The following is a 12,507-nucleotide window of genomic DNA, read 5'->3' on the forward strand; positions in this document are numbered from 1 at the left end:
GAAACCTGGGGCTGGTGGAAGCAAAAATGTTAATCGCTATCATACCTATGCGCAGCTATTAACGCTATTGATTCTTAACTTTCTCAGCGAAGTCAAATTCACCATATGTCGATGTGTAAACACTTTGGAATAAAATTAGAACCAGTTCTGTGCAATTGTCACTGCGCATGATTCTAATACAAACTATCAGATGTTTATGCAGTTAGTCTTTCTTAATGATCAGACGCCATCGGCGTTGATAAACCAAACACAAGCAGTAAATTCTGCGTGGAAGGCGGCTCCGGCTCGCAGGTTTTGTGAAGACGGAGCAGCTCTCACGAAGCCGCAGCAATATCATCCTGTACTTTTGTGCCGGCGTTGGGGCTGCGAGCCGCTGAACTCTCAGTTACCCTCTGGAGCTTTTTCCTAAACCCGGTGTCATCCGTCTCCTGCGGAAAACGGGAGGAACAAATGCAGCAGCACGGCAGGAGCTGGCAGAGGATCCGGGATCCGGGCTGGAGCATTCCCGGGAAGCCTCGCCGCATCTGTGCGCGGGTGTTTACAGAGGGGAGGGAGAGAGGGAGGCAGAAAGGCCTCGGGAAAGGCAGGGGACTCTTTTAAATCCGCTGATGAGGAATTGCTGCCGGGTATACCCCTCTTTGCCCCACGAGCAATGCAAACACGTATATAAAGATTCCCAACTTTCATGTGTGTTTTAAAAAGTTCACCTACTTTCAAGCCTGTTTCAGAAGCCCGGGTTTCCGGGACGGAACAAACACCGCCAAGCACTCCGCGTGGAGGGCAAGAGATATCAGCGATTATCTGGAGAGCCTTTCTATTTATCGGCCTCTACGCAGCTAGATAGGGTAATACGAATGTTCACGGACTTGATGAATGGCAGGGCTTGTGTAGAACGGCTACATTTTACAGGCCCCTTTACGGGAGAAGGATACAGAAATCATAATGGAATTAATGAGATTTTATTAGCAAAAATTTGTAAACCCCAGGTAACCATTTATAAACTTACTCTAGCATGTGAGAGAGGCTTCGAGATCACAGCCGGGGAGATCTGACATTATTTTATATGGCGTATTAAACGCCGTTCACTCTTTTCTTCTACTACATCATTTAGCATGAACATCTTTTTCCCTGAGGCGAACTTCGCCAGATTTTGACGGGGACGATTATGTCATAGCAGGAAACAACCTAAAAATCCTTCTTCTGGTTATAATGTGCTACTTCAAACATCCCCAACAGACACAGTAAAGTTTTTCAAACGGTCTGGAAAACTATACAAGGAATAGCACGCTGTTGCTATTTACCCTTACCAAAGTGTCATGTCCACGAAAATGGAAATGAGCTTTTCCAAAAGGGATCAAACCTTTTTTTTTCCTTTTTTTTTTTCCTTTCTTTTTTTTTCTTATTCTTCTTCTTTTTTTCTTTTCTTTTTTTTTTTTTTTTTAAATAATTTTTCCCCCCATGCACTTTACTAGATAATAATTATACGTTTGTGATTGTCCCGGGCAGTTTACCTTTGAATCTCGGAATACAAAAGCATCGCGGGTAAATATAAAACATATGTTCACACAGGTTATGTGACAGCTTTAGCACTCGCAGCCCCATTCACACGCATCTCCACAAACGCACAAAGACGCTAGAAATCCCAGCAAAAGCGCTGCTCCCGAGGCAGCCAGGCGAGAGGTGGTCCAGGAGAGCAGGGGTTTTTGCTCCGGGAGCAACACCAACCTACAACAAACAACCGAGAGGTCGGGGAGGGTGTGTCCGGGACAGAGCCGTGCCTCGGCCTCGGAGAGGGCTTGGTGTTCGGCCCTGCCGCTCCGCCGGGTGCTGCCGGTGCGGTGTCCCCGCGCTTCACCATCACCAGCTGCTTTTCCAAGGCTGTTTGTTTGTTTGTTAGTTTATTTATTTTTTTTTCCCCACGAAGGTAGAGAAAGGGGAATGACAAGATGAAACCTAATACAGAGATGTGAAGTGACCCGAGTGGCAGTTGAAGACGAGGTCTTAGCCGGGACGTGTTTCCCAGCTAAACTCTCCGCTGCTCTTCGGGGAAAACCAAACGCAGGTTGATGGAAACATCCTGTTTTGAGGGAAATGGACTGTACGGCCCTATCTAGCAGCTCCGACACTATTAATCAGCCTGGAAAAGCGCTGCGAGCACAAGTCTCGGAGAAGAGGGAGCCGCGCATCTGACACGATTGCAATTCAAACCCGATCCTGAAAGGCAGTTAGGAAAATCGCTGAGCTCTAAGAGGCAGAGCCGGGCTGCGGAGGCCCCTCCGCGGCTCGGCCCGCCGGGAGACCCGCTCCCTCCTCTGCCTGCAGCAGGGGCAGAGCCCCGAGCCGCAGAGGGGAAGGCAACAGATGTGGGCTGTGCAGAAATCCGTGGAACAAGTGCTTTAAACCCAGGGGGATTTCTCCTAATAGTGAAATCAGAAGGGAAGAGATTTCAGGAAAGAGAATAGCCCAATATAAGTTTCTAGAGTAGAATTTACATTTCATCGTGATTTGTATGTTACAATATGCAGACGCGTGCACGCGGGAGGGGTTTGGGTGCCAGCGGCCGAGAGTCCCCGCGTCCCGGTCCTTCTGACTGGCGAGAGCATCGGCGTCCCTCTACCCGCGGCCGGGAAGGGGGGCCACGGTGCGCAGTTTGGGGAAGTTCATTGCGATACCCCTATTGCCATCCCCTCCCCCGCCCCTCCGGAACGAGGGAGAAGGGACTGGAGGTGCTGGCTTCTGTTTATTTGTCTAAGGGGAACGGCGGCGTGGGAGGCCGAGGGCCGCCTTGGAGCCCCCCTCGCCATGCGGACGTGCCGTTCGGCGGGCAGGGACACCCGGCCTGCGGACCGGGGCGGTGCGGGGCAGGGGCACCCGGGGCAGCGCGGCCGCGAACAAAGGCCGGGAGCGGCCCCTTGCACGTGTGCGCTGCCGCGGCGGGGCCGGCGGCTTCGGCCCTGCACGGAGAGGGTCCGGCCGCGCCGCTGCTCCCCGGGCTGTCGGGCAGGGAGAGGGGCTCACTCCGGGCGGGGGTCCCGGCGCGTCTCCCTCCGATGGACGAGGCTTCAGGAAGAGGTCTGCCTGCGGGACGTCCACGTCCGGCCCCACCGCCCAAAGGTCACCGCGGCTGGTCCAGCTTCTCGCTACGGGCCACATTAGCGGAGCGGCCATTTACTGCCCCGGGATTGCAGCGCGGCCCGGGTTAGCCCATAAAGCCATTCACACTCAACAATGGGGATTTTCTCAACAATTAACAAGAAACAACATAATAAATCCATTTACAAAGCCCTCGCTATTTACTATAAATTAGCCACTCTTTAAGAGACCGGTGCGTAATTTCACACGCTTTACAGCCTCGGCTACATTTTAGACGCAAGAGCAAACAGCCCTGTTGGACCTTCCGCGCTGACCCCGCTCCCCGTCCTCTCCCGGGCCGACTCCGCGGGGGCGGACGGCGAAGGGCCGGGCCCGGAGCCCCGGACCTCCCCCGGCCGCTTCCTGGCCCGGAGCCCAGCATCTGCCCCGAGGGCCCCGCGGAACCACCACGGGCTTGCCCCCTGGCTCGCCCCCTGCGCGGAGCGGCCAGGGCGGGAGGCGGCGGGGCCGCGCCACGGGAGAGCCCGAGAAGATGGACGCCCCGGCGGATGAGCCGGAGGGGAAGCGGGGTGGGAGCCACAGCCCCACTTTGAAGAGCGGGAGCCCCCGGGGACAGCCGCGCCGCCCCCGCCGCCCGCGGGAGCCGCTCCGGGAGCGGGGAAACCGGGCCAGGGCCCCTGGCCGGGAGCGAAGGAGCCGGCCCGCGGAGCTGGGCCAGGGAGCCCAGGAGGCTCCGCCGCGCCGGGCAAGATGGCGGCCCGAGGCGCGCTATGCCCCGGGCCCGCCGCGCTTGGGCAGCCCCGCCGCTCGGGGGCCCCGGCTACACTCCCGCATTTTTTTTTTTGACCTTCCTCTTCTTTTTTAAAAATATTTTTTTCTCCTTTTTTTTTTTTTCCTTTTTTTTTTTTTTTTTTTTTTTTTCCTTTTTTGCGATTTCCAGGCGGCGGGAGCGCAGTGCGGGAGGGGGGCCGGCGGCGCTCCCGCCATACTCCCCCCTGTTTACAAACACAGCTGTTGCCGAGTATTTGCAATGCTAGGGGTAAAGCCACCAGCAGCGAGGAGCAAACGAGAGATGGTGCGGGAGAGGGGTCCTCGGCATCTGGAAAGGACAGGGCGCCTTGTTTTTGAAACTGTCAATTCCCTCAACCCCTATTGTGAGCGCCTCATGCAAAACATCTCGGGTCTTTTAAAGCGGGGGCTTGTGAGGCCGCCTCGGAGAGAAAGGGAGAGGGGGAAAGAGAGGGGCCTAGGGCACGGGAAATAATTATATCAGCACAGTGAAAAAATGCAACGTGCAAGGCCTAAACCCGGCTCGCTGTCCCTTCCCGAAAGGTTTTTGGTCAGGCCGGAGCTGTTAGACCGCGGCTTGCAGGGCCAAGTACCAAGGGAATGGGTAATGTCTGCAAGCGTGACTTCGGGAAGGTAGATCCCAAAGCCTCCCTCTTGGTTTTTCTAGCCAGGGCTTTTCATTTTCAGGCGCTCGCCCTCCTTTTGTGCTTCCAAGCTGACCAAATAGATCCTAGGATGAACCATTACATATTCCTCCCAGCAATCCTCTTAACCATAAAAACCACAATTAACAAGGTTATCCGTGTTTCATGTTCTCTAACATAGTGCATATGTAGAATATTTTCCTGCAGATTACTGCCGTGTGTCAAAAATGCCACTTTTTTTACCCTTTTCTGTCTCAGCCGCTCGCACGTGTGAACAGTGACAAACACAAACATGATAACATTGCTCTCATTTCTGCAGAAACTTCAATTTATTGGCAACTAAATCTGTTAGAGTAAAAGGGATCAGAGACCATGTAAAAAAATCACCATATGAATTGATTAAACAGCAAACTTCATACAACAGCTACCACTATTTTGCATTATTGCTAGTAGTGGCTTTTTAAATAAACAACCAGTAAAGAGATTATCCCACTGTAGTCAAGTAAGTGTAGCTTATAGAACAATCACTCCTTAAATTGCTGTAAACGGCAAGTTACATCTTTTAAGGCAATATACCTCATTGCTGAAGGCATTACACGTGTTCCCTTTTTAATGTCCTAGAGAATTAAACAGAGTCCAAAACTTTCTTTTGTCTTCATCTGGCAGCAGAAATATTCCCAAAAAATTTACCGGTGAACTGTATTTGTGGCAAATACCTACAGAGTATAGTCCTTACAGTACATGCACTTCCTCAATTGCTTTTTCCTCTAGAAAATTCTGTTGATTTTTGTGTACACCAGGAATTGGGAAATGGTGGCAATTATTAACACATTATAAGTTTTATCTCATGTAAACATCGCAACAAAATGGTAGCCTGTCTCTCTTGGAAAACTGTGGGTTTTCCTCATTATTAGAACTTACCTTTATGGGAGAAATTTGAGTATTTCAATGTAATTCAATAATAAGACTTCACATGTTTAAGGCTGAAGTGACAATGAACTCTGATTGCAATAATAATTACAATGTCTTCAGAAACAGTTACCAAACTACCAGAATTGAACCGAATACCATTCCCGTCGTTCCCCCCCCCCCCCTTTTTTTTTCCCTGGTGAGTTATTGTACCTGGCTAATTTCTCCAACGGCAGTAAAAACACGAATGTCCCTGCTAGTGACTTATACTAAACTGAGGTGTGCACGTGTGAAAATTATTTGGCTGTTTAACTCCTTGCCGTTTGCTGCTGCCTGGATGGAGGGGAGCCCAGCGGAGCAGCCTGCCGGGGATGCCCGGGGCTGCCTGGAGCTCCCGGGCCGCTGGCAAGGCTGGGCGCCATATTTCACGTCCTCAACTCTGCAGAGCCTATTTGGTATAAATTTATGCTTATACCTCCCCCTCCAACCCCCAACCCCCCACCCCGGATTATTTTGGAATCTGAAATGCACCTCTGTAATTTACAATTCTTGGCCAAATCAGCATATCTCTAATTGGAAGTAAACAGGGTCAGGGGACAGAGTTACTTTGAAAGTGATATGTTGTTTAACTGACAAGGCGAAATTTTAGGTTTCAAGTTTGCATATTGCACTTTTACAGCTTTTGGTTCTTTCTCCTTTTTTTCCCCCCCCTTTTTTTTTTTTAACCTTTTTTCTCTCTTTTTTTTTTTTAAATTTTTTTTTTTTTATTTTTTTTTGGTCAAGGGAAGACCTTTGTCAGGCAGACACGGTTTCTAACAGAGTGAGGGGCTTTCCTGAGCAGTACATTTTGTACGTACTTACAGTTCTCTGGAAATAAGGCTGTAATCTGTGCAGCTCTAAACACACGAATGTAAACATTCATCTCAGAACAACTTCAGTAAGCAGATTTTTCATGACCATCGTAATTTCGGCAGAGCGGTTAAGTATGCAATGCACCTTTTGCAATTGGCAGCTTAAAGTGATGTGTGTGCATGTGTGTGTGCATGTGCATGCAGGGGGGAAGGGTAACTCCATTGAAAGGCAATTGTTTACTCTTTCTAAATATATTTGGCTGCAGGTATTCTTAGACTAGGCCTCTTACAATGAGAGGAGAACTCCGGTGTGGATATAGTAAACAGAGCTGAAATCAGTTAGTGACTGCTTGGAATATTTGGAGACACGAGGGGTTGGGACAGGGCATCACAAAAGGCAGGAATTAAAAAACTGAAACCCAGGCAGTGGATTGCCAGCAGAAATGTTGACTTTGAGTCACACAGTAAACATTATATTGTTGCTTTGTTTTCCTTTTTTGATTTGTGATAAATTATTCTCCCGGGATTGATCGATGAGTGGAATCCTTAAAATTTAATTTGTGAATGATCTAGTATAAATAAAATGCTAATCCAAAGAAAGAAACCAGCAATTATTCATCCTAAACTCTACTGATTCAGCAACTCAATTATTTTTGCCTTTCTCAAGCTACAAACTTTTCAGGCTGTTTTCAAAGTCGCTGTATCTGTCCTCCCCCCCTGAGAGATACCTTCCCCCGTCCTCAGTCCTCAGCTCTGCCTCCACCTCGGCCTCCAGCCTTTCTCCTTTTTTTTTTCCCCCTCCTTCCTTTTCTTTTGCGGAGGTTGGGGGGGAGGGAGTGAAACAGTTAACCTCTTGAAGCGTATTTCCTCCAAATAAAAACAGTGAACTTACAAACGGAGAGGAAACCACGGATAACTCTGCAATAATTCAAAGTGTTTAGGAATCAGGATTTTTTTTTAAACAGTGTTTTTAATTGAAAATAAAGCTAAAGCATGCTTTTCAACAGTGCAAATTTCCATAATTTTGATTTACTGCTTCCATCATCACAATATATTATACCAGCATGTCTTACCAAGGGCTAGACTCTAGAAGTCTGCCTGTTCGACTATTTCGATATTAAGTGCAAATATAGATAATTGCCTCTGATTGTCACGTGCAGTAGAAATGTTTCTGCTACATAGAGAGGATGGCATGGCAAAAAAAAAAAAAACCCACGACAGCAAATTTCAAGAGATGAGGATAGAACCGGGAAGTGTAACATGGTTGAATCGCCTGAGTTTTGTTGCCAAAAAGCTATGAATAACATGGTCTTCTCATTTTGTGTAATCATTCCACTTACGGCCTCTCATTTCACTTTCTGTGTTGTATTTACTGCTTTGCTATTTCCTCCAGCCAGCGTGAGGGGCTGGACCATAAATTGTACTGCTGGCCGGGCAAATATTTTAGTTGCTTTGCAAGTTTGTAAGGGGCATGTTCAGACCACAACTTAAGTATGACATTAGTGGATAACAGTAACCTTATTTAAGACCTCTGGGTGAAACAAAAAGGCTTCCCAATTGCAAAGAGTGGCTGTACAAGTAAAAAGACACCCTTTTACCAAAAATAGAATTCCACATTTATTTACTGGTTTCAAATGAGGCAGCTTTTCCCACCGCTGGGGTCACAGGCGGACCCCAGTCTTTTCCAAACCGGAAAAAAAGGAGTAAGTGCAACTGCTCTTCGAAAAAGACACCTCTGCACCCGAAAACAAAGCTCCCGAAAAGTAGACTGCTGCCACATTGAATTATAGTGAACCCTTACTGTGCAACCATGTAACTTAACAAAGTTTAACTGAATTAACAGTTAGACTTCCATTTTCAAGATCTAGTGCATAAATTTAATGGCTCATTCTAATATTTATTATTCAACCTTTTGACATTTATTTGCAGCAGTTGAATTGAGGTACTGATGCATTATTAGCATTTAAACAGTAAAGTGTTCCAGCTCTACCATAATAACTGAGTTTAACTTGAGTCTTTAGCCTGAAAGTACTCTGTGGAATGTATCATAATAAAAAAAAACAAAAACAAAAAACAAAAAACAAAAACAAGAACAATGCAACAGAACAAACAAACAAAAAAAAGGCCCAAACCAACAAAAACCAAAAAAACAAACAAAAAAAAGCAACAACAAAAAAACCCCCCACCAAAACCCACCAAAACCCCAAAATAATGAAAAAATCCCCCACTGTTGTAATGGTAAATAAAATAGTAATCCACTTTCTGTCTTCACAATGTGATAAAATAGGATTCCAAAAGTGTATAGCTTTAATGGGTTTGTACAAACCATGCTGCAGACTTAAAAAAAAAAAAAAAAAAAAAAAAAAAAAAGTAAAAAAGAAAAAAAAAAAAGGTAAGAAAGTTAAAGGTTGTTCAAGAAAATATTTTCCAAACTACTTTATTAATTAAATTTCCTGAATTTGTGGCTAGGTGGAAGAGGTATTGCAGAACCGCCCAGCTGCCATTTCCATACAGGATGGGCCTTGTGAGGTGGTTGGGAATCCTTAGTGGTGTTTAAGGAATAAGCTGGCAACAAATCCCCATCATTGCCAATAATTAGTGATGGTGGACAGGGAAAATTTGCCATGAAATTAAATGGCCTTTTCACTGCTGATGCTACATTGCTGGCTACCCTTTTGCGTCTATTGTTAACTGTAAAATCATCCAGTGTTCCTTCATGTGTCTCGATTTTACCTGTAGGACGTGGGCTTCGAGCTGATTTCAAATTTGGTTTGACTGGAGGAGTCTGCAGTACAGGTCGCTTTCCCAAAACCAGTGTCCTGTAATTTTTTCTCACCCTTGCTCCAAATTTATACTCCCCATCCTCAGGTTTTGGAGTACCTAAAGTGCATGAGAGGACCTGACTCTGAGTCAGTGGGTTTAAGGAAGTGGTTTCTTTCTCAGTGCATGCAGAATCTTCCTTGGCTGTTAATAAAGCGTCCTGGTTATTACTCTCAGTCACACCGTAAAACTCATCCTTAGTATCATTGCACTCACACTTTAGCTTATGTGTTGTAAGATCAGGCTCATACTCGTCGTTCGCACTGCTGTCCTCTATTTTGATTTTAATGCTGTGCAGGAATGGCAATGCCTTATTGCCTGTATCAGTGCACTGGAGCTCAGCTGCTGCTGCTGCCCCTGGAGAAGCAGCATCCTCCGCAGGATCAGTTTGTAAAGAGGGCAAATCCGTGGCAAATTCAGTACAATGAGGGATTTTGGAATCTTTCTCTGAATTTGCTGCCGTTGATGAAGAATCATTATTTAAGAACCTAGCAGCTATTGTATTGTTATCTGCACGGTGTGTAGTAGTTGCTTGAAGGCATTTCCTTGCCTCTCTGAGTATTCTTTGTTGTGGAAATGCATTGTTTGTCTTTGGGCTAGGTGAAGAGGCCCCCTTTGCAACACAGTTAATTGTTAGGTCAGTACTCTTGGCATTATTGGAAAATTCAGAGTGTGGGAATGTGAGTTCGGATACCCTATCATCTCTTATCTCCGCGAAGCAGGTCCCCAGGCCTCCGGAGCAGCGCAGCGACGGGGCGGCGGGAGCCCAGCCGGGGCAGCCCCACTCCTCCGGCAGCTCCGGCTTGACTCCGCCGGGAGCGCCGCGGAGGGCGGGCAGCCCGCCGGGCTCCGCCGGGGCCGGGGGCCGGGAGGCGGCGGCGGCCGCCAGATGGTACAAGAAGTTGGCGTGGACCACGCCGGGCGGGCTGCAAAAGCTGGTGCGCCTGAAGCGGATGCTCTGCACCGAAACCTGGCTGGAGACCGAGCTGGAGTCGGAGTCCGAGGTGCTGTCCTCCTCCTCCTCTTCCTCCTCCTCTTCCTCCTCCTCCTCCTCCTCCTCCGAGCTGCCCTCGCTGGAGTCCGAGGCGCCGCTGCCCTCCTCGTCCTCCTCGTCCTCGTCCTCCTCCTCCGAGCTGCCCTCGCTGGAGCTGGAGAGGCTGGAGCCGCAGTCCGAGTCGTGGGCGGCGCGGCCCGAGCAGCAGCTGGACTCCGAGTCGCTGCTGCCGCTCTCGGGGAAGGCGGGCGGCCCGAAGCCGCGGGGCAGAGGCAGCGGCAGCCGCGGGGCGCCGCGGGGCCGGCAGGGCCGGGGCAGGGCCAGGGGCCGGCGGGCGCCGCCGGGGGGGCCCAGCGTGACGGCGGCGGCGGCCGCCCCGTGGCGGCGGCGGCGGCAGCGGGCGGGCAGGGGCGGGGGACCGGCGGTCGGGAGCCGGGGCCGCGCCGCGGCGGCGAGCGGGCGGCGGGAGCGCAGGGGCGCGCAGCCGCCCACCGCCGGCGCCGTTTCATAGTTTACGGGGGATTTGCAAGGCGCCCGAGCGATTTCTGGGTAGCTGTGGCCAGTGTATTTACTAAAAATGTGAGGTAGATGAGCGGCCGGTAGCAAGGCTGTGTCCCCCGGGCGCAGGGCTTTCCTCCGGACGGGCAACAGCGGCCGTGGAGAGTCGCTCAGACCCAGCCAAAGTTTGTTCTCCTTCCAGAAGCCGGAGAAGGGGTCGGCGGGAGCGAGCTCCGGCCGGAGATCGGTGGCAGACAGCGCCCGGCTTAGTTTCCTCCGTTTCGTTTTAAGAACCCGTTCGGTTTTGCAGGATGTGTATAGGGCTTCCACGTCCTCTCTGGAGATCAGGGTGCATTTGGCAGCGTGGAAAGCGATGGAGTTGATGGCTTTGAGTTTCCTCAACTCCTCCAAGTCGCAGTGATGTTTTTTAACTTTTAAATGATCCATTCGCTTGTGCACGGTAGTTCGCGGGATGTTTTTGAGCAGGTCTGTAAAAACCTGGGAGAGTGCAAACATTTGCTTTCCTTTAATGATGAGGTAGCCGAGCCTCACGCCATCCACCTCTTCAAAACCCGACTTCAGGTCTCCCATTTCGTGAATTAAATTATTCCCAGCATTTGAAGAGAGAGAGAGAGATGAAAAAAAAAAGCAAAAAAAAAAAAAAAAGGCAAAAAAAAAAAAAAGCCACACACACACAATCCTCAGCCAGATGCTGTATTTGTCTCAAGGCATCCTGCTAATAAAATATAACAAAGGCTGTTATTCCTGGTGAATGAAGTGCCAAACTTTAGACAAAATTTAAAAAAATAAATTAAAAAATACCGTGAGACTACAATCAATATATAATCTTAAAAATCAGGTTTGCCAAAGTGTTTCTCTAAGTTCCTGCTGAAGATCAGTACCTGTTCCCTTTCATTCCCTGCTTTTCCATTGGAAACTATGATAATGGAATGTGAAGGGAGGAAGAGAAAAGAAATGCAGCTGCTATTCCCGCCGCTGCTTTAGCTACAAATAAAATGACAGAGTGAAGTGAGCTCGTCCGGAGACACCTTCATCAATTAATTCCCCTAAAGCCAACGCTGATTGGACACTCCTGACAGGTGATGCAATAAAAATTGATATTCCACCCCTTCCCCCAAAAAATCTCCCACTAATTAGCATACCCTTATACTGCCACCTCCCCTCCCAAAGTAAATAATACAGTTAGTATATAAATCTTTCTATTAAACAATCCGAGCTCAAATACACTCAGCCTTCTCAGACTTCCTCGTCGCTAGCTTTGGGGGAAGGATTTGTATGCTTTTTCCCTCTGTCGTTCCGTGTATTTTCAGCCCGTTTTGGACAAACGTTGTTCTTTTGTGCATGCCGTGAATTTAAAGGACATAAGTCTGATCGTAGCGATGGAAAATCCTTCGGTAACGTAGTCGTTTTAAACTAGCGTTTTCTTCTGCATTGTGTGGAAAATGAAGCTTAGCGAAAACGTGCAGAACAGCCTGGTATTTCCCTTTCTGAGGCTCCAAACTTAAATGTTCGGTTGTTAACGAGAGGGAGTACTTACATTTTCGAGTTTTTCTTGATTTTCCTCTTCTGCTTAATTAGCTTTTTATAGCCGGGTACTAAGGTTATTTTTGCTGTCTGAGTATCACGGGTTCCCGCACCGTGATACTGTAACACTTTTAACTGAAATTCTGCCTGTAATATTGCAGGAGGGGGGAGGAGGACGTGAGCTCACGTCAGACCCATAACAAAGCATAGATAAGCCAGAAATGTATACACTTTTCACGATTAACCGTGCTGGATCACGAGCTGGAATGTCCTATAGTCCCAGAGCCCACGTCAGGATTCCTGCGTGCTGATTGCTTCCAGCAGAGAAAGGAGAATGTAAAATATCCAAGGTGCTTCCAGGAGC

At 48.5% G+C, this 12,507-nt stretch overlaps 1 protein-coding gene across 1 annotated transcript; it reads right to left on the reverse strand.

Moving 5' to 3' along the window:
* Window positions 1–5,956: 5,956 nt before the first annotated feature.
* On the reverse strand, window positions 5,957–12,410 carry SKIDA1 (SKI/DACH domain containing 1). Its single transcript, XM_066198916.1, has one exon. It carries the CDS (start codon window positions 11,187–11,189, stop codon window positions 8,727–8,729), a length of 2,463 nt encoding a protein of 820 aa, XP_066055013.1. The 5' UTR covers window positions 11,190–12,410; the 3' UTR covers window positions 5,957–8,726.
* Between the last annotated feature and the right edge of the window lie 97 nt (window positions 12,411–12,507).

The sequence above is a fragment of the Chamaea fasciata genome, unplaced genomic scaffold (assembly GCF_029207755.1).
Source record: "Chamaea fasciata isolate MVZ Bird 193981 ecotype frontalis unplaced genomic scaffold, bChaFas1.0.hap1 SCAF_1, whole genome shotgun sequence".
In the NCBI taxonomy this organism is placed as follows: Eukaryota; Metazoa; Chordata; class Aves; order Passeriformes; family Sylviidae; genus Chamaea; species Chamaea fasciata.

Coding starts and splice junctions, on each gene's coding strand:
- SKIDA1 (XM_066198916.1), bottom strand. CDS start 11,189: ATGGGAGACCTGAAGTCGGGTTTTGAAGAGGTGGATGGCGTGAGGCTC.